This window comes from Lissotriton helveticus, chromosome 3_1, assembly GCF_964261635.1.
Source record: "Lissotriton helveticus chromosome 3_1, aLisHel1.1, whole genome shotgun sequence".
Classification (NCBI taxonomy): Eukaryota; Metazoa; Chordata; class Amphibia; order Caudata; family Salamandridae; genus Lissotriton; species Lissotriton helveticus.
In genome coordinates this window covers 1,758,412,873-1,758,439,848 of record NC_136061.1, presented here as the reverse complement: position 1 = coordinate 1,758,439,848, position 26,976 = coordinate 1,758,412,873, and the positions used below count along the sequence as shown (strand labels likewise).

Sequence of the window (26,976 nt, the reverse complement as noted above, 5' to 3'; positions counted from 1 at the left end):
CATGTTTTTGTCCAATATGTTTTAACTGACTTTTACCCTCTATACTACTACCATTGTGTACACTCTTCTGTAAAATGCTCTAACACCCTTCTTAGATGAAGTCCACACTATAGACTAATCAAAGAATAGCATTTTATAAAGCACACTGTGCGGTGCCTACTGAGGTCTTGGAAGAAGCAGAAAGGCAATGATGCTTAACCTCTTCGGTGCTCAAGACGGCCCGGTCGTTTGACGTCACGGTGGGCATTTGCTGAGGACGGCCGGGGGCTGTCCGAATCCCGCCCACTTATTAATTCTCCTGCACAGTGGGAGAATTTGCGCAGCTCCGAATGGGTTAAGTGTCATTCAGTGGCTAGTGTGAGTGTGGCACAGGCTGTGGTCCTTCATGGGTCAAACAACACAGGTGCAGCAATGACATCTACTGGCCATGTAGAATATTACATTGGTTGAGGTCCGAGACCTACGAGACAGACAAGCATTGGCATTGCTGCTTATGGACTGTCAAGCCAGACCTAAAAATCCATGTATATTTATGACCGCCTTCCTCCCATCTGCGCTGCTGCCCAGGAGAAACAACATAAATAATCTTATCTAAGAAACTTTAATAGAATTACAATTTCATGCATGTGCCCCTGAAAGGTCAAGCTAAGGCAGCTGGATCAATAAACAAAAGGATCACAGCTATGTGGAGGGCAAGCACTTTTTTTTGTGGAAGCACACAACTTCTGCCCGATCAAAACATGTACTCTTGGCTATCCAACATGTGGGCGGAGGCAAAGCCCCTCTCTAGTGATACTCACATTTGTGACAGCTGCACCAGACTGTAACAAGGGTGCAGAAATGAGATCCAATAGCTAGTCAGCATACGTCTTTGGAATGGGTTCCGGTTCCTTAGGCCATAGAAGCAGTGGTGTAACATAGGCCACTGTAGTGCGGGGGGCGGGCGGGAGGGAAGACACTCCAGGGGGCCCTAATCATTCAACTGGCCCTTTTCAGCCCAAGGTCAATAAATACGTGTGAGATATGGAAGACTCAGGCCCCTTATCACATTCTGCAGGGGGGGGCCACCTAATTTCGTATTACTCCAAAGAATAGATGAGTTACGCCAGAACTGGTGACTCTTCAATTTACCTTACAATCTGAATTCCCCACGCATCAGCTGGGTCATTTACTTGACCCTACTGGGGAGCTTTAGTTGTGAAGGCCCCGCTTCCTGTCTTGTGGTCAGATCATTACGGGGGGCCTGGATGCTGAGGGTGCCTGTGTAGCTTTGGACAGGTGGATTACGGAGGCATTGGACAGCACCGCTCCCTGGAAATCTAAAATGCCGGGAAGAGGTCAGAAATTGGCCCCCTTGTATAATGCTGCCTTGAGAACGGCTAAAGCAGATTGTAAACGACTAGAAAGGCGGTGGAGGAAAGACTTCTCTGCCCTAGTGGAGAGCGAGTATAAAACTACTTTGAGAGTTATTATGCGCTCATCAGAAGGGCTAAGGCATCTTAATATCAGGAAAGAATTGAGATGGCTGAGGATTCAGCGAGAGAACTGGTCAGGATCTTTAAAGAAATATCCTCCCTAGCGAAAACTGTAGCTCCAGTGATTGGCTCAGAGGAGTCATGCAACCGTGTGGCTGCCTTCTTCGCAAAGAAGATGGAGAAGATCTGTTCGACTTTCCCGGTCTCTGCTCGAGTAGGCCACGGGACCACGGTTGAAGCGGGTTACACTATAGAGATAGAATGCATTGATAAATTCACCATTCCCCCCCCCAGAGATTCTAATTAAAACTATCCTTATTGTTAAGTCAGGCTTTCCTAGAGATCCTGCCTTCCCTAGGGTGCTTAGAGGGAGTATCGTGACTCTTGAGCCTTGCATGAGGCATCTGTTGGAGTTGTCTTTTATGGCGGGTACGGTGCATAAAGGTTGGAAGGAAGCGGTTGTTCTTCCTTTACCTAAGAAACCTCACATTTGTCCTGACCAACTAGATAATCTGCACCCTATTTCCTGGCTTTCTTACTTTGCTGAAGTAGCAGAGAAAGTAGTAAACACTCAACTCACTGCACATATCTGTAAACTTAATCTCCTTCACCCGACTCAGTCCGGTTTTCGGGCCCTCTATTCCACAGAATCGGCCCTGCTATTTACAATCGAGACCATCAGAAAACATGTGGATGCGGGACAGACAGTGGCCTTAATTCTGTTAGATTGCAGTGCCATGTTTGATACGGTTGCCCATCATACCCTGCTGCATTGTTTGAGGAAAGGAGGGGTGGCAGGTAGTGCCCTGAGGGGATGGAATCTTTTTTGTCTGAGAGCAGCTTTTAAGTGGCGCAGGGATCTTACTATTCTAAAGTTTTCAAACTGAAACAGAGGGTGCCTCAGGGGTCCACCCTGAGCCCTAGCCTGTTTAATCTCTATGTTACGCCTCTAGCTGAGATTGCAGAAGGTTTTGGAGTTACGGTCGTTTCCTATGCCGATGACACTCAACTGGTGGTCTCCCTTACGCAAACACAGGATGCGGCAGCCTTCAATTTCATGTCGTGCCTGCAAGAACTGGCATCCTGGATGGCAAATAATTGCTTGAAATTGAATGGTAATAAGACCGAGGTGCTTGTGATAGGGAAGGCTCCATCAGTTTGGTCATCGACATGGTGGCCACAGACTCTGGGACCCATCCCGTGCCCTGTGAACAGGCTAAGAACTTTGGGGTTCGGCTGGACACTAAGCTCTCTTTTGAGTACCATACTAGGCAGGTGGCAGGCGCCTGTTTTGGAGTCCTGCGAGACCTACGGAAAATCTTGGATGTGCTGCCTACTGCAGCCAGGAAAACCATGGTGCATGCCCTGGTGACATCGCGCCTGGTTTATGGTAATGTATTGTACCTGGGAGCTACCGCTAAATGCGTGCAGAGACTCCAAGGTATCCAAAACGCAGCTGGCCATTTGGTTCTTATGCTCCCGAGGAGAGCCTCTTCTAAGAAGGCGCTGGCTTCCCTTCATTGGTTGCCAATTAGGGAGAGAGTTCTGTTCAAGGCGCTGTGCGTTTGCCACCGGATCATACATAGGACGGACCCCTCCTACTTGTTCGATTTACTCACACTTTACTCACCGACCCGGCAACTCAGATCGAGTGGGACGGGTCAAGTGTGTTTCCCACCATCAAGAGAGCAAGGATGGGTGGCCGCTCCTTTTGCTACTTGGCAGCACAGTAGTGGAACAAACTCCCTACGAGCGTCCGGTTGGAGGGCTCGGAGGCTATTTTTCGAGAGAAACTGAAAACCTATCTTTTTCCTTGTAGCACCTGGACCCATTTCAAAGTGGAACACAAGGAAATGGCTCTAAAATGACACCCTGCTAAAAGAGCTATGTGCCTGGGTAACATAATTTGGAAAACAGTCATAAGGGTGAGATGGGACAGAGCGCTCTAGACTCAGGTGCAGGTAAAGACAGTACTATAAACCGGCGGCATAAAAGCTTATCTCACACACTAACTCAAAACCTGTTTGGATCCCATGCACCATATACTGAAGTCGGAGAAGGATGCATTCTTCCACAGACCCACCTTTTCATCCAAGTCATCCTCGCTGTCGAAGGAGGTGCTGTCGGACTGCATGTCCCAGTTGTAATCCACATGCACTTGACTGTTGAACTTCCCAGCCTGCACCTGATCCAGCTGCAAGAGAGCAATCCAGGAGTGAGAAATGGATGCACGTAAGATCACTCAATCCTATGTGCGCAAGAGTGCACAGTACTCAATGACTCTGGGTTATATTATATGTATGCTCCATCCTATACTGAGAAATACTGTCGCTCTCAGTCACACACATAAGCAATGACTTGCTGCAATACCAGGGGTCTCCAAGCAGGAGTCCACCTGCCAGGCTTACCTACTCACAGCCCAGGCAACACCCTAATAGGAGACAAAGCATTCCTTTCATAGACGTCAGAAACTGCCCCATACATACAGTATGACGACAAGAGGGAAATAGAATAATGTAAGATTCAAGCAAAAATCTTTAAAATTTACATTTCTAGATTAGTTGACGTTAGATTTTATGATTCCAAAATGTGTTATTTCTGAGTTTGAAAATGTGTAGTATTTCTGTAAGAATGTATTTCTTGGAATAAAGTATTTTGACATGACACATTAGGTACAACAGAAAATACAGAAAGCCCTGATAGCACAATCAAGCAATGCATAAAGCTATAAGATAGATACCCTCCACAAGAGTCACCCAAAGAAGCACGAATGTAAAGCCTGGTCGCAGGGCACTGCAGCCTCCTCTATCATTTCTATCCGTTCGCACCTTCTCTGTCACCCAGGCACCCACACAAGTACGTCGGTGCAAGGCTAGATCACTGCCTCTAATGTCCCAGTGTGATAGCTGGACAACCACATATTTCGCTTCGGACACTTCTGGACTGGTGGAGAGCCAGACATACTGCTCCTCCCAGCTATGCATTCTGACATCCTCAACTGCTTGTGTGTCTGACACTGACACATATGTGCAACACAAACCTGCCTCCCACAGGCACAACACAAACCCTCCTTTCACACTAGCTGCTTGGTCCCAGGATGCTTGTTTCCGGTCCATGGAGGACCTGGCTTGGCAGTTCGGACTAGACTGTTCCCATGAGGATCAGGATCAAGACTGATTTGCATATGGCTGGGTTCAAACTGGGGTGGTGTAGTGAGCAAAAGAACGATGATGGATTCAACCCAGATCGGTGACTGGGGGTGAGTGTCTGAAAAGTTTCAGTGCTCCGTCCATCATTTTATTGTGTTTGCCACACTAGCTGCTTTGGCATTCCTTTCTGTCGCACTGATGACAAGTCAACTGTTTCAACACATACACACACACACTATAGTGTCACTATGCTTCTTGGATACACAGGCATGATCTTCTTCTATGCAGAACGCATGCTGCATGCAGTGTGCCCTCTCCCTCAGACAGCTCCGAGGACATGACCCTGGTGTGCCCCACTGGCTGCAGTGCACCAGCATTGCTGCTGTGGGTAATCTGTGATAATGACAGAACCCACACAAGCTACAGTCTAGTAATATCTGGCCGTTCAATGATCCCAAGAAAGCTTTCACTCAGTCTGTGCCAGGTGCAGTGCACTGTGAAAGCATCAATCACTGCATATCGCGTGTTTCACAGTGAGAAAAGGGAATATGCTACTTACCAGTATGCATCTGTTCTTGATCTGTGCATAGATCGCCGCCTAGTGTTGGGTCCGGATGATTGCACATTGTTGTCCTGGAAGAGTCTTCGAAGTATCACGAGAGAGGTGGCTCCTCCCTCGGACTACAGTGCGCATGGGCATCCTCTCCATCCTCAGATTGTTTTTCGCCATTGTGGCAGAGATGGAGTATAGTACAGTAAGAGATGTCCATGCAAAGAGTGAATGCTACAGCTGCGAAAGGCACCGGGGAGGTGGGTGGGCGATATGAATGTCATCAGCCCTACATGCCAAGAACAGATGCATACTGGTAAGTAGCATATTCCGTTCAAGGCATGTGGGCTGCTGAATTCATAACTGTGCATAGAATGTATAGCAGTATCTCCCCTAGCGGTGGCTGCCTGTGTCAGCTGCAGCAGTCTGAAAAAGAGTTTTGAGAACAGCCTGTCCTACAGCAGCTTGCTGTTTGGAATGTACATCTACACAATAGTGTTTGGTAAATGTATGTATGGTTGACCATGTGGCTGCTCTACAAATTCCGTGTAAAGGAATATTTCCTAGGAAAGCCATGGATGCCCCTAGTCTGCGTGTAGAATGCGCCCTAGGGGGAACTGTTAAGGTGCGTTTGCCTTTAAATAACATATCTGAATGCACTTAACGATCCATCTGGCTATACCTGATTTTATAATAGAGTTGCCTTTGTGTTGCGGTGAGAAAGCAACAAACAACTGTTTTGTCTTTTGAAATGCCTTAGTTCTATCTATATAGTATAGCAGAGCTCTCTTGACATCTAGACTATGCAAGGCCCTTTCAGCTACTGTCTGTGGATTTTGAAAGAACACTGGCAGTTCTATTGTTTGATTTATATGAAAATGGGATACCACTTTTGGCATGAATTTAGGGTTTGTTCTGAGAACTACTCTAGTTGCATGTACTTGAATGAATGGCTCTTGAATAGTTAGGGCTTGCAGCTCACTAACTCTTCTAAATGAAGTTATGGCAATAAGGAAAGCCACCTTCCAAGTAAGAAAATGTAGTTCGCATGAGTGTAGTGGTTGAAAAGGTGGTCCCATAAGTCTGGTTAAAACGATGTTTAGATTCCAGACTGGTGAAGGTGGGTGTTTTGGGGGAATTACTCGTTTCAGTTCCTCCATAAATGCTTTAATTGCTGGCACTCTAAACAGTGAAAGGTGTTGCCTGTTTTGGAGATATGCTGCTAACGCAGCTAAATGAATTCTGATGGATGAGTAGGCTAAATTGCAACGTTGTAGGTGCAAGAGATAGCAAATGATGTTTTGTGTAGAAGCATCTAATGGGTTTATATCGTTGTTACTGCAGTAAATGACGAAACGTTTCCACTTAGCTGCATAACATGCCCTGGTAGTGGGTCTTCTTGCCTCTTTGATAATATTCATGCAGTCTGGAGGCAAGTTCAGGTACATCAACAAACAGAGGGGAAGAGGGTCTGAGGGACAGTTTAACGACCCAACAATGCTACTATCCCTAAGAGCAGTCACATCAACAACAAATAGCAAGGGGTCAGCTCATATGCATCCCAAGTTAAATTACTATGTGGTGATCAAAGGAAAGTGAAGTAGAACTAATGATGTATTATAGAAGTCTCGCATAGGGTCTCTCTTCCATGCGAAAAGATTCCCATCAGTCACCACTCGGATCCGCCCTTCATCATCTGGGATCCTTCACCATTGAAGGTAGATTGTGAGACCCACTGCGGACTGGCAGTTGTTTAAAGCCTAGTCCTACAGGTGGTTATGAGGTGACTGGAAGCAGTGCTAAAAGTAAAGTGCAAAGTGAAGTTGTGTGGATATGAATAACGGTAAAATTAGGTACAGATGAGAAAAGAATTTTAATAAGCTTCTCTTCAGTCCCAAAGTAAAAAAAGTGCGTAGTGGTCTAAACAAATAACCACTAATAAAGATGAAAGGTCGACATGTTTCTGCAGACTAATTAGATCCAGCTGGTATCTAGCTGCTTCCTCAGGACCATTAACGCTACTGCTTATAAAGAGTTTGTGAAAAAGATAAAATATCACCCGAGATATAGTGAGAACATCCTTCTCCTGACAATTTGGCAGGAGAGAAAAGTCCCACCTCACCTGGCTGCAGTGCAGGTAAAACGGGGCACTGCTCTGTCCGTCGGTACCCCGGGCGTCCCTCTGGGCCGTCGTGGGACGCCCGGGGTACCGACGGACAGAGCGGTGATATTTTATCTTTTTCACAAACTCTTTATAAGCAGTAGCGTTAATGGTCCTGAGGAAGCAGCTAGATACCAGCTGGATCTAATTTTTTTTTTTTTTTTTTTTTTTAAAAACTTTTATTAGATAGAAGTACATACACACAGCTCCTCGCCTACAACCCTGGGGCCGGCAGCAATCTGAGGCGATGACATCAATGAGACAAGATCAACATGTTATAGCGACCCAGCCGGGCTATGCCCCAAACCTGCAACCTCCCTACTCCCTGCCTCCCCACCACCCTAGGGAGTGGAGCTATGGTCACCATGTTATCGTGCAGTGTGTAAAGGAGTGTGTACGTATGCTACCCAAACTGTAAACTAACTGGACCCCCAATGCCAACCCTCCCAACCCTCCCCCCTCCTCCAGACTGCTTGTGCGCTAACCGTTACCTCTACACTACCACTTAAATTCGGCGTATCCCACTACTAAGCTATTCACCCACCTCTTGCCCATTCTGCCCATCGCCCAGTACCGCCCGCCTGACCTTCCACGCCCAGAGCCCCCTGTGTCAGTGATCGCTGCATGCCGTGTGCCTTTCTAGCGTCTCACTAGGCCCCGATGAGTCAACAGCCATCTCAATCAAGATCTAGAGGGTCGTACGCCCGGTCCTCATGTGCCTCGTCTCCTTCCCGACTCTCCTCCCTCTCCTCCTGAGCTGCGTCCGCAGCATCCTTCGAGGATCTGTAGGTTAGGTACAGGTCCCAAAAATTTCTGGGTCTACTAACTGGAGGTTGTAGTTCACTGTACAGCTGCGTCTGCGTGCAGCCAAACAGCATATCCCTGGCCCACCCACGTTTGGTCGGGAGGGGGCCTCTCATCCAGCATTGCGCCACCGCTCGCCGAGCCATCAGTAACCCAAGATCTGCCATGCGGCGTGCCGCCGGGGGCAGGACCTTTGTATGGCCCAATAATGCCAGAGCCGGGTCCACCGGGAGATCCAGCTCAAGTACCAGCCCCAGTTCTAGAAATATGTCATTCCAGAATTTGTTAATGCCCGGGCAAGACCAAGCCAGATGCATAAAGTCAGCCATTTGTGCGTGACAGCGCTCGCATTCAGACGTTCGTCTAAGCCCGTATCTGTGTAAGCGTTCTGGGGTGTAGTACACTCTCTGCAGGAATTTGAAATGGATAAGTCTATGCCTGGCGTTAAGCGACACCCCTCTAGTTTTTAGGCAACAGTATTTCCACATTGCGTCATCAATCGGAGTGCCAAGGTCCCGTTGCCACGCCAAGCGGGCCTTCGAGACCGGGTGACTCTCACTATGCTGTCCGATCTTATAGAGCCGCGAGATCAAGTGAGTCGGCGATGGTGATTTGATGACATAGGTCAGTTCTGGAACATCGGGTGGTTCGGCCATGGCCGGTCCCAACAGCTCGCGGAGCGCCGCGCGGACCCTGTGCAGGTGAAAGCGGTGCATCAACGTCCCCGAGGTACGGGAGGAGTCAACCTGTTCCCATGTAATGACCTTCCCGTCGCTGAACAGGTCTCCCAGCTTCAAAATGCCCAGGTGTTTAAGGGCGCGTGTGACCCCTGCCTCCCGCAACGGTGCCAGCCAGCCGACCCATTCAATCGGAGCAAGTGGGGAATATAGGAGAGCGCAGGCCTGTCTCTTGGCCAATGAGTGCCACGCATGGTTGGTTGACGAGATCGAATCCAAACATCCCACCCGACGCGTGGCTGGCTCGAACACTGTAGCCGGTGGGGGAAGAGGGTCCGTGAATAGGGTCTCGAGCACCACATGCGGGATATTACGATCCCCATGTATCCATGTATGTAAGTGGGTCGCCTGCGCGATCCTATAGTACCTTTCCATATCAGGGGCACCCAGGCCGCCTTGTTCATATGGTAACATTAGGACCCGCCACTGGACTCGTGGTTGCGCACCCCCCCAAGCCAGCCGCGTGAGAGTCTGAGTCAACAGGTTAAAGAAGGCCCTAGAGAGAATCACCGGTAGATTGTTAAACAAGAACAAAAACCTCGGAAGCACAATCATTTTCATTAATGCGATACGGCCAGCCAGAGACAACGGAAGTTTGCACCACCGGTCCACATCCTCTGCTAAGTTATGGCAGGCAACCCCATAGTTTTCCCTCACCAATATATCCGGGTCCGGATGTATCTGCACTCCCAGGTATCTAACCGGGTCCTCAGACCACTGTAGAGGATAATCCATAACAAATTTTTGGGTCACCGGGGAAAGAGGGAATGCCACCGATTTCTGCCAATTCACCTGTAAGCCAGACAACGCGCCAAACTGGACCACTTCCCGCAATACTGGGGAAAGGTTGAGCTCCGGGTCTCTCACGTAGAGGAGCGTGTCATCCGCGTATGTAGACACGCAGATTTTGTAGGAGGGGAAGCTGATGCCTTCGTGGCTATGATATTCCCGCAATGCACATGCGAGGGGTTCAGCTACCAGTGCGTACAGTAGCGGGGAAAGGGGGCAGCCCTGCCTGGTGCCTCTGCAAATGTTGAAGGCGTCCGTGACTCTGTCCCCTATACGCAGCCTGGCCTTAGGTTTGTAGTATAAGGCGCTTATCATTTGGAGGAAGGGCTCACCCAACCCCAACTTCCTTAGCACTCTCGACATGAAGGGCCACTCCACGGAGTCAAATGCCTTCTCCATATCGAGGAAGACCGCCAACGCTTTGTTCTCCGGTTTCACGTGCTGCATCGTTCCCAGTACCGTGCGTATATTATACGTGAGGTTCCTGGATGGAATAAATCCGGCCTGCTCCGGGGCCACCAGCTCCGGGGCGAGCAACGCGAGACGCGTCGCCAGAACTTTGGCATATAGCTTCGCGTCAACATTTAGTAGGGACAGCGGCCTGTAGGAGCCACACTCCGTGGAGGGTTTCTCAGGCTTCAGAAGCGTCACTATGAGTGCTTCCCGCAATGAGGCTGGCATGCTGCCTTCCCTGCATATGTCATCAAATAGTTCAGAGAGGTAAGGCACCAGTTGGTCCCTGAACGCTTTATAGAAGCCCACAGTGAGCCCATCAGCCCCCGGAGCACTACCAGTGCGCATGCTCTCCAGCGCCTCCACTATTTCCTCCTTTTGTATGGGCGTCATGAGGAATTCTCTCTGTGAGTCGGACAGCAGTGGCATTTTTATATAACTTAAGTAGTCATCTATCGCCTCTTCCATTCCCTCTGATCGTGATCTATAGAGAGAGGAGTAGTATTGCCTAAATTCCTCGAGTATCAGCTCCTCCTCAGTAAGGGTTTCCCCTGAACCCGACACGAGTTCTCCCACTATCAATTGGCGCCTCTCGCCTCGGATCACTCTGGCCAGAAGTGAGCCAGGTCTATCTCCCTCCCCGTAAGTGCGAGCGGTGGCATATTTACCCATATGACGCACTTCCCTATCTGCTTCCTCGTTAAATTCCATCACCAGTTGTTTAATTTGCTCCGAGGCATCGCCCTCAGGTTCCGTCCGTTGCCTCTCTTCCAGTGCAGAGAGCCTAGTCTCAAGGTGTTTGAGTCTCTGCCGAATCGATTTCAGGACCCCGGAGTGTTTGGCCATGGCCACCCCACGAATACACACCTTGAACGCCTCCCAAAGCGTTTGGACGCTGTCCACCGTGCCCACATTAGTCTCGAAAAAACCGTCAATTTCACTTGCCAGTTCGCCCCGGAAAACTTCATCCAGTAGGGAGTAAGGGGGAAAACGCCACGTAAAGGGGGGGATTCTGCGTGCTGGCGTCTCCAGAATCAGGAGGAGGGGGGAGTGGTCAGACAGGGTGCGCGGCAATATCAGGCAGTCCCTTACTTGTTTAGAGAGGCGTTGTGATGCGAACCAGTAATCTATTCGGGTGTGGAGTGCATGATAAGCTGAGTAGTGTGTGTAGCCCCCTCTAGAATGATGTCTACTGCGCCACACGTCGAGGAGGTCCAACTGTACCAGTTCAGTCCGGACCACCTCCGCAGCAGCCGACAGGGCCCGAGGGGGTCCCGCCGATCTGTCTAGGTTTGGGTCCAACACTAAATTGAAGTCCCCACCCCACAGCAGATTAGAGTAGTCATATGATTTGCACCTCCGGGCCAATTTGGTGTAGAAATCTGGACAATCGTAGTTCGGACCGTAAACATTGGACACTAATAAGTCATGCCCTTTGCCACGACACCTGCATAATACATAACGGCCCTCTGTGTCCGCCTCGAGGAGTGTTAGTGTGAGTTTGGAGCGTGGATTGGCCCATGTTAGTGTCCCCCTAGCATGGGTAGTGAAGCCCGCTGCTACACTACAGCCCGCTACGCCCTTATGGGATAACATCTTACTGGTGAGGGGCAAATGAGTCTCCTGTAGGAGAGCGAGGTCTATGCGGTGTCTGCGTAGATAGCTAAGGACCTTACGTAATTTCCTGTAGTCATTAAGGCCCCTGACATTCCACGTCAGCACTCGTAGGTGCTCCGGGCCAGTTCCCTGTGGTGTATCAATAGGTTCAGCCATAGCCTTGCTTTGTAAAAGAAGTAATGTAATAACGTCGAACCAGGGATAAGCAACCTGGTGAGACGAATTCGAAGAGGCAGCGTAGCATGTATATGGTGGCAGCGCGCATATCAGGACGAAACACAATATCAGTGAAATGTGCAGAAGCAGTCAATAAAAGGAACAACATGTACCCAAGGAAAACCCCCAACAGCCCTCCCCCCTCCCACAGCAGACCCTCCCCAACGCGGCCTGACATGTCCCCAGCCCACCCGTCCCTCCCCAGCAACAAAATCAACATCCCCATGTGCTTAACGCTCGAGGGCGAAGGTAGCAAGGCAGCTCGAGCTCAGTGTACAACTCTCAAATACACCACCTGGTTTCCCCCCTCCGCCCAGCGCCACCCAGAGATCATCAAAACATCAACCCAAGGTCCGTTTCAATATACACCCCCTATAACCCATGACAGCATGTCCCCCCCTCCCGTCTCTCCCAACGTGTTAACCGCAGTCTGATGTCCAGCAAGCTGGCTAGGGACGGCCCAAGTATGTGTTGGTAGAGAGTACGCAATTAACAGTCTGTACCATGGAATCCCAGCCCCACTTATCTGATACCACGGCTCTGCAGGGATCATCCACTAGCGAAGCTCCCTCCCGGCATGGAGGGAAGAGGGCACGTTCCGAGTCCACTGCTCTCCAGTCGGCGCAGCTCAGATTCAGTCCTGTTCATCCAGTGAGCCACCGTCCGCCTCCTGTTGAGCAGGTGGTAGATCCCCCTTCCGCTCCCTCGCCCACGCTTTCAAGGCCTTCTGTAACTCAGCAGGGTCAGTGAAAAAGTGCGAATGCCCCTGCCTATTCACTCGTAGCTTCGCAGGGTACAACATTGCATAGTCAAGCCCCATGTCTCTGAGACGTTTCTTATGTGGGGCAAAATGTTTCCTCGCCTCCTGCACTCTTGCTGTGAAATCCGGAAAAATGGAGATCGCGGAACCCTCGTAATGCAGGGCACCCTTGGCTCGAGCCAACCTAAGTGCCGTGTCTCTGTCTCGGTAGTTCAAGAGTTTGGCAATGACTGGCCGGGGGGGAAACCCCGGTTTAGGTATTGGGGCCAGCGTGCGATGTGCTCTTTCTACTACGAACATCGCCGAAAACACTCCTTCGCCTAAAAGGGTAGTAAGCAGTTTCTCCACGAAGAGTTCCATCTTCCCCGTCGACGTCGTCTCCGGAAGGCCGGTGATTCGTAGGTTGCAGCGTCGTGACCTGGCTTCCAAGTCCTCTGTCTTGTCCTGAAGGGTTTTGATGAGCGTCTCCGCCCGCCTTCTCGCCGTGTCCAACTCCGTCTGGCCCTCCTCCACCTCCGTGATTCGTCGCTCCGCCATGTCGTGGCGTTCCGAATGCTTATCAAGGCGTTCCGCCATGCGGTCCATCCGGTAGGACATGGCGTCTATCTTGGTGCCCAGCGCCGTAAAGTTCGATTGAATATTCTGCTCCATGGAGCGGAGCATAGACTTGATGTCGGTGTCATCCTCTCGTGCTTCAACCGCGAGCGGCTCTGCTTCCTTCTGCGCAGGAGAGCTCTGTACTTGCAGTCGCTTCTGTGAAAAAGGGAGCTTGCTCTGTGTCCTGTCGCCTTTCCCCATGCTTGGTGGCGTCGTGTGTTCGTCTCGCGCCACCGGTGGAACCACGTCAGGGGTAACAGGACAGTCCCTGCGCAAAGGGAGGACACACAGTTTACAGCAGGCACAAGTCTTCCAACCAGGACTCAATGCGCTACTTCGGCCGCCACCGGTCCAGGAGGGACGTCCCCGGCGAGACAGCCGGTCAGGCTATGGAGGGAGACACCAGAGACACCACAGCCCCTGCAGCCAAGGCCGACTCCACTTCTCGGTAGTTGCACAGCAGGGAGGGGGGGAGGGGGGTCGCCCCTAGCTCAACTACCCGCCGCTCCCACACCCTCCTACCGTGAGCGCCACACGATCCAGGCGCTAATGTTGAAGCCCTCCTTAGGTCCGGTATGTTCGCGCCAGAAAATGGCGGCCCGCGGCCCTCCGCGCCCTGGTGTGCCGGGCGCTTCTCACGCCGTGCGGGTAATTGGCCTCAGCGGTCAGCAGTCTCCGGATACTCTGGACGACGCTTACACCCTCCGTCGGGTCCACAGCAGCTTTTGGTAGGGTGGGGGGTCCGTCCGCGGGCGGCACTCCCCGCGCGGCCGCACGTCTATGCACGCAGGCCGGCCAGGCGGATCACCCGAGGCCGCGGTCTTGCGGCCTACTCGCTTCGCCGGCCAACAAGTGCCCAGCCGTCCGCTGCGCCCAAATTGACCCTCTGCGACCAGACCGGACAAGCACCCGGGGTGTCAGCAGGAAGTTGGGTGCCGGGGGTCAGGGAAAAACAGGTCGATGAAGGATATTTCAGGATTTTTGTGGCGGCGCCGGCGGAGCTCGGGAGTTAGACGTCCATTCGCCGCGCTCGCTGGCCACGCCCCCCCACCAGCTGGATCTAATTAGTCTGCAGAAACATGTCGACCTTTCATCTTTATTAGTGGTTATTTGTTTAGACCACTACGCACTTTTTTTACTTTGGGACTGAAGAGAAGCTTATTAAAATTCTTTTCTCATCTGTACCTAATTTTACCGTTATTCATATCCACACAACTTCACTTTGCACTTTACTTTTAGCACTGCTTCCAGTCACCTCATAATACATCACTTGATCTCCTTGCACTGGGTACCACCTGTAGGACTAGGCTTTAAACAACTGCCAGTCCGCAGTGGGTCTCACAATCTACCTTCAATGGTGAAGGATCCCAGATGATGAAGGGTGGATCCGAGTGGTGACTGATGGGAATCTTTTCGCATGGAAGAGAGACCCTATGCGAGACTTCTATAATACATCATTAGTTCTACTTCACTTTCCTTTGATCACCACATAGTAATTTAACTTGGGATACATATGAGCTGACCCCTTGCTGTTTGTTGTTGATGTGGCAAGTTCAGGTATCCAAACTCTAGGATTTCAGGAGCCAGATCGCCAGGTTCAGCTGTTGCGGGTCTTGGTGTTGGATTTCGCCATGGCTCTGAGTTAGAAGACTGGGTGTGAGTCGCAGTCTTTGATGAGGCACCACTGACAGTTCTAGGAACGTTGTGTACCATGGTTGCCTCGCCCATGTGGGAGCAACTAGGATTAACGTCAGCGAATGTTGGCGCATTTTGCGTGCCACCAGCGGTATTAATGGAGCTGGGGGAAAAGCGTACGCAAATTTGCCTGACCAGTTCATCCATATCGCATTGTCTTGCGACTGCGGATGTGGGAACCTGGCGGCAAAGTACTGGCATTTTGCGTTTTCGCTTGTGGCAAACAGATCTATCTCTGGTTGTTCCCACTGCCGGAAGAATGGTTGGAGCACATTGGGGTGAATCTCCCATTCGTGCATCTGTTGACTGTGCCTGCTGAGCAGGTCGGCTATTTGATTGTCCTTGCCTGGGAGGTGTTCTGCCATGAGAAACATGTTCCTCTGAATGGCCCATTTCCACACACTCTGAGCTAGGTGCGACAGCTGTGGGGAGTGTGTTCCTCCCTGTTTTTGAATGTAATACATAGCTGTCATGTTGTCCGTCCGGATCAACACGGTCTTGTTGCATAAGTGTTTCTTGAACGCTTTTAGGGCTAGAAAGACCGCCATCAACTCTAGTAGGTTGATGTGCATCTTTTTCTGTGTATAGTCCATAGTCCCTGGACTGTGTAATGCAGGACATGGGCTCCCCAGCCTAGCAGGGATGCGTCCGCTGTTATCACTATTTGTGGGACAGGCTCCTGGAACAGTCGCCCTTTGCAAAGGTTTTGTGGATTCCACCAATGCAAAGAGTTGTATGCCCGACTAGTCACCAACACTAGGTCCTTTAATTGTCCCTGAGCCTGGTTCCACTGTCTTGCTAGGCACTCCTGTAGCGGACGCATGTGTAGTCTGGCATGAAGGACTATGAATATGCACGAGGCCATCATGCCTATTAGTTGCATAAACACTCGGGCTGGCAATGAGTGTTGTGGTTTGAACCTTTGGATTAATGTTTGCATTTCGTTGATCCGTGCTGTGTTTGGATATGCCTTTGCTGCTAGTGTATTTATTGTTGCTTCCAGGTACTGTTGTACGTGGGAGGGTTGTAGGTGTGACTTTGGGTAGTTCAGCGAGAAACCTAGACTGTGCAGGAGATGAATGGTCTTTGACATGTGGCTGGCACATTGCTGGGCCGATGGCGCCTGTATTAGCCAATCGTCCAGATATGGATACACATGAATGTGTTGTCTCCTGAGATGCGCCGCCACTGTCGCTAGGCATTTTGTGAACACCCGTGGAGCTGTTGTTACACCGAATGGTAGGACTTTGAACTGATAGTGTTGTCCTTGAATTGTAAACCCGAGATATTTTCTGTGAGCAGGGTGTATTGGTATATGAAGGTATGCGTCTTTGAGGTCTAGAGTTGCTAGGAAGTCTCCCTGCCGCAGCAGTTGTAAGACTTGTTGCAGAGTGAGCATGTGAAAATGCTCTGATAAAATGTAGTGGTTGAGGGGCCTGAGGTCCAATATTGGTCTGACAGACCCGTCCTTTTTGGGAATGAGGAAGTATAGTGAGTATACTCCTGTTCCTTGATGTTTTAATGGGACTGGTTCTATGGCCCCCTTTTGCAGCATACTGATGACCTCTTGCTGCAATAATGTTATATGTTCCTTTGACATTGGACGGTGTACGGGTGGTATGTTGGGTGGTGTTGATGTGAGTTCTTGGCAATAGCCATGTTGGATAATTTGCCTGACCCACTTGTCTGTAGTGATGTTTATCCAGACTGGTAGGAACTGTTGTACTCTTCCCCCGACCGGTGTTGTATGGTCTGGGGGTAGTGCCAAGAAGTCACTGTTTGGTATTAGTGGAGGATCTATTGGTATTGCCTCCACGACCTCTGCCTTTGTTTTTATTTCCTCGGTATCCACCACGATTTGTGTTTTTATTGTATGTGGATTGTGTATTAGTCTTGTATGTGGCGGATTGCTGCGATGTGTTACCTCGCGCTCCTCCTCTATAGTTGGAGCGACGAAAGGAGCCTCTGTGTTGTTGGGACTGAAGAGCTCCCATTGACTTTGCAGTCTCTGTGTCCTTTTTCATTTTGTCCAGAATTGAGTCAACTGCTGGACCAAACAAAAAATCTGGGTTTATTGGCTGGTTAAGAATTGTGGCCTGGACTTCATTTTTAAATCCAGATATGTGCAGCCATGCGTGTCTCCTAAGCAGTACGCTTGTGTTGATAGATCTGGCAGCTGTATCTGCCGCGTCTAGAGCACACTTTAATGGAGGCATTGGTGATGAGCTTTCCCTCCTGTATAAGTTCATCTGCCTGCTCTTTGAAAGGCTCAGGTAAGTGTTGGAGAAGTCCTTCTAGACTGTCATAGTGCGCCCTGTCATATCTAGCCAGCAAGGCTTGAGTATTGGCTATTCTCCATGAGTTTGCTGCTTGAGCAGCTACTCTCTTGCCTCATGCTTCTAAAATCTTGGACTCCTTATCAGGAGGAGGAGCCTCTCCAGTAGTTTGTGAATTAGCACGCTTTCGTGCATTGGATACCACCAATGAGTCTAAAGGCAGTTGTCCCCTGATGTAAGTAGGGTCTACTGGTGCAGCCCTATACTTTTTTCAATTCTAGGGTTGATGACACGTGCCCTAGCAGTGTCTTTGAATATGTCATTTGCGTGCTTGATGACCCCTTTTAACATTGGAAGTGTTTTGACACTTTTTTCTGATGTTGCAAGCGTATCAAACAGAACATCTTCCTCTATAGCATCTGAATGCATATCTACATTATGGTAGAGTGCTGCTCTGTCTATCAATGAGTTGAAAGCCACTGTGTCTTCTGTAGGTGATGGCTTAACTGGGTATACATTTGTGTCTGTAATGGGTTGAGCCCCATCAGTGTCTGGGTCATCCCTCCCATCCCCCCATGGCAGTGAGTTGGGGGTCTACATATGGGTTTTGTGGATATCCAAAACCCACATCTGCGTCCTGATCTACATCTGGGTTGTAGTCAGAGCGTGCAGGTGAGTATGGTGCATATGGAGTAGTAGGCATAGCTGGAGAGATAGGTTGAAAAAGAATAGGAGATGTTGCACAGTCTCTTTTCTTTTTGAGTGGTATTTAAAAAAAGTCTTCAGCAGGCACTGGTCTTTTCTTCCTTGTATAAACAGTTACTTTCCCAGTATTTGGGTCAATATATAGTTTGGACTGATACTCTATAGAGGGGTCTAGATGGATGATCTCCTCTTCCACAGTCTTTTGCTTTGGCGCCGTAGTTTTAGGTTTGACTTTTTTCGGTTCGATGCCTTTAGTCGGGTTGACCATTTTTGGTGCCTGGATCTGCTTTTGAGGCTTTAGTGTCTGTCCGACCGGTTTTGTCGGTGCGACGTCTTTTACAGGTTGCCCCACTTTTTCGGACCGATTACTTTTGTCGGTTCGATAACCTTCGTTGGGTGTCCTGACTTGTCCGGCTGTAAAGGTGTCCTTGGAGGCTGCGGTTTTGGCTCGATGCCCTTCTTTGGATGGATGGGCTTCGGTTCGACCGCCGTCCGTTGGTCTACTTTCGGTTTCGATTTCGGTTCGACGACCGTCTTGGGCGTAGGCCTTTTGCCTTCTTCGACAACCTTTTGTCCCTTTTCGGCTGTCGAACTGGATTTGTTCGAGTCGACGGCCCTTGGTTTCGAAGGTTTGTATGGAACGCTGGCCTTCGGCTCGGCGCCCTTTGTATTTATCACCTTCGGTTCGACGACGTTCGGTCCGAAGACTGTCGTGTCGATGACTTTCGGTTTTGATTGAATCGGCTTTGGATTACGTGTCTCAGAAGGCTCTTTTTGTATATTCTTAGCCGGGCGGAATTGCGGGGCTATAGAACCAGTATTTAGATCTTGGCTAAGGCCTGTTGGCGATGCCTCGACCTGAGTCTCTGATATTAGTGTGGGGTCTGTGTGGGGCGGTGTACTCACGGTTCGCCCCCCGTTGTCATCGGAGTCGTCTTCGAAAGCTACGATGTCTTGGTCGTATTCCTCGACCTCGACGATTTGTTCTTCCTCGTCGATATAATATTCTGAGTCGTGCTCATAGTCTTGATCTTCCTCTTGATCCGCGTCTTCGGCGTCAACTAGTTCTTCCTCATCGTCGAAGATATTCTCGGGCTCCGTGCCGACCTCTGCATTTCTTGCCTTGCCGCACGCCGAATACGGATCGTCTTTTTGGACCGGAATTGGGCACAAGCTAGGCAATTATCTTCATTATGATCTGGTGACAAACATTTGTTGCACACAGGATGCTTATCTGTATGCGGGAACTTTGAGTTGCACTGCGGGCAATATTTGAATAGACTTCGTTCCATCGACCGTCGGTCCACGTGGCGTCGAGAAGGCCTAACGGCCCAATTCGACGACCGGAGTGCAAGTAAATTATGAAGGAAGCTTTTCGGTACCAATCGAAAACAATACCGATGAATCCGAAGGCCTTTTGGCCTTTTTGAAAAGTTTAATTCTATTCTGTACTTGGAGTGCTGGAAAGTGCATCCGAACCCAATGGCGGAAAAAAACAGTCTGAGGATGGAGAGGATGCCCATGCGCACAATGTGCAATCATCCGGACCCAACACTAGGTGTCGATCTATGCACAGATATGAATTCAGCAGCCCACATGCCTCGAACCTGAGGGTTCCAATGTTACTTTATGCCACCATGGCACAACACCCATGCTGAGAAAAAGCCAGTCATTATTTGGTTGAATATCTTTAAAGCCAGAGTTCAGTTCGACTCCTCACCAGACAGGCAGCTGTGCAGAACTTTGCCAGGCCCTCGCTTAGCACATCAGCTACCGTGGAGTATACATACCAGGTCCTCACACTCAGACATTTTGTTCTTCTTTGCAATGCTCAATGCCGTCTCCCCTGCTGCATTCACTGTTTGGAAAACAGAATCTGTGTTACCCAAGTAAAAGAAAAAAAATATCCTGCCACACTCTGTCCTCAAAAACACACCCTCTGCACTTCTGTCCCTGCAACAGATATCATTTAAATATGCATTCATTAAAGATGAATGATAGGTAAAATGTAAAGATCACAACTCAAACAAATAGAAATTGTTTAATTTTGCATTTCAGAGGTTCCTCTATGTTAGTGAGTGCCAGGGAAATTGACAGCTTCTGTAATGCAGTGTATATGAATGACCTCTGACAAGAGCATTGGGGTGAAAGCCACCTACCTGTAACAGCTGCAGACAAAGAAAGCCATGTTTCACAGTTCATACAATATTGAGGTGAGCAACCCAATCTACCCTTGCGGGTTCGGGCAATATTCGTTATAAAAGGAAATTGGACCAGCAAGGGACTTTATTCAAGTATTATTTGTCAGCGTGATAGGACTCGGTTATAATAAATCTGAGCACCTAATTGTAATCAATCAATCGCTGTGCTAATTTAATAACTTCAGATCATAATCAATACATACAATGTTACCACACTAACAAAGTAAATAATGCAAAAACCAGGGTTTTATATTGTCTGAATATTATTATTTTCTTTTTCAAGACAAAAGGTATGATTTTTTACAAAAGAAGAAAACAAATTCTTACAGAATAGGGTACATACACAAAATGTTCACATCAAATATACACAGTACAAATTATATAGTCCTTTAGTATATCTGAGAAAGTCCAGACTGCTAAACACAAGATAACATTGTGACTTCAACTAAACAGAAGAAAATCAAAAATGGTATAATGAATTACATGCAGGCTTGGACTAATTAGTCGACGTTTCGGTCTTTTAGAGATTATTCATCAGACCATCATCAGGACAAGGAATTTCTACATATAGTAGATGACCCTTTATGCCGGATAGATTCTTATTTTCTACGTAGACAGCGTACATCAAAATATTTAGCTAGTTGGCGACAAAGAAAATGAATTCTTGTGCATCAGAGTTGCTAGTTACTAGCAAGTTTATAACAAACGGTTTGCTAGCAGTAACTAACACTGCTGCCTGGTCCGGTGACACGAGCAGAGGAGGATAATTGTTGCCTTCAAACCGTTTGTTATAAACTTGCTAGTCGCATCTAGAAACTGTGCTGGGGTCTAAACGCGCTCTCTCCGCAAGCCGACTTCATAACTGTGCTGTGGTGTTACGCCGGCCATTGAAACTTTTGCCGCGTTTTCGACTTGTGTGCAAAACAAAGAGCCGCCCAGTATATTGGTGAACTACATAAAGAATTACAGCTCAGAATTCAAGCAACTCTGATGCACAAGAATTCATTTTCTTTGTCGCCAACTAGCTAAATATTTTGATGTACGCTGTCTACGTAGAAAATAAGAATCTATCCGGCATAAAGGGTCATCTACTATATGTAGAAATTCCTTGTCCTGATGATGGTCTGATGAATAATCTCTAAAAGACCGAAACGTCGACTAATTAGTCCAAGCCTGCATGTAATTCATTATACCATTTTTGATTTTCTTCTGTTTAGTTGAAGTCACAATGTTATCTTGTGTTTAGCAGTCTGGACTTTCTCAGATATACTAAAGGACTATATAATTTGTACTGTGTATATTTGATGTGAACATTTTGTGTATGTACCCTATTCTGTAAGAATTTGTTTTCTTCTTTTGTAAAAAATCATACCTTTTGTCTTGAAAAAGAAAATAATAATATTCAGACAATATAAAACCCTGGTTTTTGCATTATTTACTTTGTTAGTGTGGTAACATTGTATGTATTGATTATGATCTGAAGTTATTAAATTAGCACAGCGATTGATTGATTACAATTAGGTGCTCAGGTTTATTATAACCGAGTCCTATCACGCTGACAAATAATACTTGAATAAAGTCCCTTGCTGGTCCAATTTCCTTTTATAATGTTTCACAGTTCAGCATTTCCTGTTTCCAGTTGCTGAAACTCCTTGGTGAACAATGACTGAAGGTAACCTCTTGGGTCACCAATATGTGAAGATAACTAAGTATCAGTCCTGCTGAAAATTTGCACTCAAACCCAATGGCAGATCTGAAAATGACATCTACAGTATGGAGCCTTGTAGGTTTCGGGTTGACTCCACCAATAGCATGTGCCTAAAAACCCTATAGACAGCAAACAAGAAGCAACTAGATTACAGAGTGACAGACAACACTCGAGTCTAGAACAGGCTCAAGTTGGAAAACCGCCTACCCCACCTAAGTTTACCACTTTGACTGACTAACACAAAACTGCTCAAGAACTGCTCTGCAGAGAACACCGTATGATACATCAAAGGGCGAAGGTGCCTAAGAGAAGGTGCAGCTTCCCTTACACATGTATTGGTCAGACAGCCACTGGGACTCTGAGGGCATAACGGAGGCAAGGTTGCTTCCCTCAGTTACTTGCAGTGTCTATTTCCTGTGGGTAAAGCTGGAGTGGTTGGTGCACGTGTGGGTTCTAGGAGAGTTCACTGACAGAATATCGATGAAAAAATATGGAATGCAACAATATCAACTCCCTATACTTCAAACAGGTAAGTAAAAAAATAAAATATTGACGTAAAAAATATAGTTGCACAAAATATCGATTTATTGTTATATGTATAGTTATATATATATAATGTAAAAACAAATATTAAATATGTTCAATAATGAAATTTATATAAAAAAAGTAGATTCAATGTAAATTTTAACAAATATAACAAATACTTAATTAAAAAAAGTTAAACATACATAATTAATATATATTTACTTTAAAACAATAAATTATTAATTTTAATTTATTTTATAATGTAAAACTTATATAAAACTGTACAAATATTTATATATCTGTAAACTACCGTGAGCAAGAACGTGACGTTTGAAACGCGTAGGAGGAGGAGAGCTATCTGTCCTAATAAAGAGCTGAAATTCATCGAGGTGTGTGCCGTGTATTCATCCTTTGTTGAAATATTGTCCGCAAGAAACAGTCCTTTTCTCACCACAGGCACCAGCTATATTGTGTTCACCCCACCAAGGTCTAAATTGCTGAACGGGGGCTTACTGACATTACTATCTACAAAATTAGTGAAAAATGTATCCAAGCTCACTGTAACATGTAAATGGCTGCTCTGCTGTAGAATAACCCTAATTGCTGTTGGTAATAAGAATGAAAATGATTTTAAATGTGTATATGCAATGGGGTACCCAGGAGGAATATGGGGTTCAAATGGGATATTTTAAGAATGATTTAGATTTATTCAGTGAAAAGTACGATTCAGATTTGATTCTGTTGGTAGGAGATTTTAATCTTAAACTTAACCCTAAGCGGCATGACCTCATGTATTTGGAAATTTGGGAGTCCTATGATATAATTCAAGCAAAGTTTTCTGAAAGTCCTTGCTCAATGAATGATGTAAGTCTGGGAAACTACCTAGCGACCAAGAGTCTCTTCTGCTTGAACGGTAGGTTTCCACAAGACTGCCCGGCAAAGAAAACTTTCAAACAAGGGACACAAAACTGCCCCATAGATTATGTTTTTATGCCAGCATGGAACTTCAATTTAATAAAGGGTTTAGGGTTAACCATATAGAAGATAGTGATCACAATATTTTAGAATTGGAGTTGGGATATTCCCATCAGATCGTTGCCGAGAAAGTAATCATACAACGGATGGATTATCCCAGGCGCATTTCAACACGGTTAACCGAAGAATATATAGAAAGGTTAACCAGGCTCCAACAAAATATCACTTTACGAAGTGTGGCTGGACTAAATCTGGCCTGGTACATTGAAAAAAATAAATCAAGTGGTACAAAGTATCAAGGTCGAACTTAGAATAGATGTAAAGGCCACCAAGAGTAAACAAAATACACAGGTTAGGCAAGGTAACTGGTTTAATATAGACTGTGTAAATAAGAAAAGAGAACTAAGGAGAGAACAGCGCAGTTTGTGTAAATAATTTGATAAGTCTGGAGCAGAAAATCTTGTCAAACTAAAGAAAGAATACGCCATGCTTCTTTATAGTACTAAAAGGGCCCATAAGGAAAACTGCTGGGGGAAATTGTTGGAGGCAATAGAATCCAAGAACATACGACTGTTCTGGAAGCTAGTTCGATCAGTATCAGAGGCCTCAGTTGCTTCAATGAATTGTGTGGTAGAAGAGGGCGCCTGGGAGGATTATTTGAAGGAATTGTATTCCCCGGGGAGAGAAATTGAAGAGGAAGTACAAGGGGACTGGAGTGGTCTGGTAGATGATTTAAAACCAGACTTCTCAGCAGAAAATGTCCTTACTATGATAAAGACCCTAAATTTAACAAGAGCTGCTGGTCCAGATAACCTGCAAGCCTTGATAATCAAGTCGCGGACATCATGGTGGACTGAATTTTTCTCCCAAATGTTTTCAGTAATCCTAGAAACAGGGATAATTCCGAATAATTGGAAGGGTGCGATAATTAGACCGATCCATAAAAAAAGGGAGGTCTACGCACCAAGGAACTATAGATTAATTAACCTACTCGATATTGGAGAAAAAATATTTGCAAAAATAATATTAGGTAGGTTAAAGACTTGGGAAGAAGAGGGATCAATTATCCCAGTGAAACAAGGTGGTTTTAAAGAACGCCATTCCACAATAGATCAATGTTTTGCCTTATGGGCCCTGGCCCGGAAATCGATAGATAGCATTGTTGTTTTGTCGATTTTCGGGCAGCGTTTGACTCTGTGGACCGTAATACACTCTGGGAAGATATGGTAAAATATAGAATCCCGGATGGCTTGTTGCTGATTTTAAAAGAGCTACATAGAGGGAATTGGGCCCAGGTCATTAAAGACACGCAGGGGTCACTAACTCATAAGATAACAGTAGGGAATGGCCTTAGACAGGGGTGCGTTTTGGCACCCCTGTTATTTTCAATTTTTTTGGCAGATCTCCCCGCGGCACTAAAAGTGGAAAGAAGCGCAAGCCCTAGAATGAGTGGTCACAAAGTGCCTTGTCTCCGAAACGCTGATGATCTAGTGATCCTTGACCAAACTGAAATAGGACTTCAAAGGAAATTAAATGCTTTTAAACTTTATTGTGATAGGAAAACGTTGATTGTAAATATGGAAAAAACCAAGGTTTTATGTTTTGGGAAGAGCCAGAAGAATTTTAATTGGTTTTTGAGCCATGACAAATTAGAGGCAGTTAAAGAATATAGATATCTAGGCCTCTGGTTTGACAGTGCGCTAAAATGGCGCACCCATTTGGAGGCTCAAAAAGCAAAATCTTTTTCATCCACATGTGGGTTGAAAAAGTTTAATAAAGAATATGGCGATATGACACACAAACCAATGTTAAAGGCATTCGAAGCAATGATTCCCCCCCCACTCCCACCCCCCCCAAGTATTATATGGGGCAGAGGTGTTATACCTGAGTGGTAAACATGAGTGGCATCAGGAAGAGGGAACAATTTAAAAAATATTATTGTCTTTACCTAACTGTACAATGGTTCAAGCAATCAGAATGGAACTAGGGTTAACCTCTTGGAGTGTGCAATCCCGAATGGCCCTGGTAAGATTTTGGAAGCGTCAAGACCCAGGAGTGATACAGAAGGTCTCACAATGGTGTAGAGAGGAGATCCAAATAAGTAGCCTTGGCTGGGCAAAGGACATGAGAAAAATCCTCCAGAAAGTAGCAGGGCGCCTTAATGTGAGACTTTCCCAGGACTCCTTGATGGCCGAGTTTACAAAGAGAACGCTCAGGGAACAAGGTCAGTCCTTTTCAAGGGCACAGGACCTAGATTATATGCTAGCGAAAAAATCGGTCCTGTGGTTAAAGAATTCATGGGTAAATGAAGGTTGGTTTCCGTACTTGGATATATTGCCCAACCAAGGGTTAAGATACGAAATTCTAAGGACCCGAGTTGGGGTTAGCCCTTGGAAGATAGATGGAAAAATAAAGACTGCACTGATTGGCCCAGATGGTAATTGTAACTGTGGGCTAGGACTAAGAAATGACATATGCACATATTGCTTGATTGCACATTTGTACTTGACATACGGAAACTGTTTTCACGTCCTATATTTTTATCACATAAGATAATTTCGCGTGCCCAAGTGATTTGTTTACTTACAGATATGCCCTCGCTAGAAATTGCAATAGGATTGGGAAAATTCCTGAAGGCCATAAAAGAATTTGGAAGGGAGATACTGAAGGAGGGGCATTGATCTTAAGTGTTTTTAGGTTTACTGTAAATGTGAATTTTTCTTTTTATTCTTTTAGGAACCTAGAGATTTCTGTAAAATTTGGGTTCAATGAATAGTGTGTCTTTGAGGGTGCCACCTTCTTTTAACATGTATTACATTTAAATTATTTATGTTGTAGTAGAATTTAGATTGTTCATACTATTTGGACCCTGATCGTGTTTTGTTTTGTACTGTTTAAAAGACCATGGTCTAAATAAACAAAGTTTCTCTCTCTCTCTCTCTGTCTTGGATATGAAAAGAATGGACAATCTAGTTCTCCCGGGTAACAATGAGGAATGAAGTACGACCGTACCACAGAAGGACATCTGGTGTTCTTAGCTTTGAAGGCAGCAGGAGAGCACTTGTAGGTAAACAGATCAATATTATTTCTTTTCATACAAAAAGCATCATACACTTTGTTCCCATCCCTCGACTTCTTCATGGCTCTAAAATTACAAAGATTTTATTGAAGCTACCTAAAATTACACATATATATATATACAATAAAATAAAATAAAATGACATTAAACTAATCTCAATAAAAGTAACATTTGCAAACCTAGCTCATCTTAACTCCTCGTTAGACCACTATTCAAGTAGTCAAAGCAACACTGTTTGTGTTATCCACCACATATAAATGTACATTTTGTACAATAAAGCTGTGCACAAAACAGTGCAGTCCTAGTCATATGGACTCTTAAGATAATCAAGTTATAGCAGAGGATAAGTTAAAATAAGTATGAGATTCTCATGTGCTCTATTTTCCCTCATAGGCTGAAATTAATTCATAATCCATGTATATCTGCTTGCCTCTCATATCAATATATAATGTTTACAATAGCCTTGAATAGTAATATAGAAGACTGTGTAACCCTTAACTAAGA

The 26,976-nt window shown here is 46.6% G+C and overlaps 1 protein-coding gene across 1 annotated transcript in view; it reads right to left on the bottom strand.

Annotated features, from left to right (window-relative positions):
- ASAP3 (ArfGAP with SH3 domain, ankyrin repeat and PH domain 3) overlaps window positions 1-26,976 on the bottom strand; it is a 329,849-nt gene that overhangs the window by 48,612 nt on the left and 254,261 nt on the right. The window contains exons 20-21 of the mRNA XM_078682583.1: window positions 19,775-19,842; window positions 3,559-3,669 (exon numbers count right to left, since the gene is read on the bottom strand). Of these exons, the coding sequence (XP_078538709.1) occupies window positions 3,559-3,669; window positions 19,775-19,842 (179 nt within the window). The remainder of the gene's footprint in view (window positions 1-3,558; window positions 3,670-19,774; window positions 19,843-26,976) is intronic.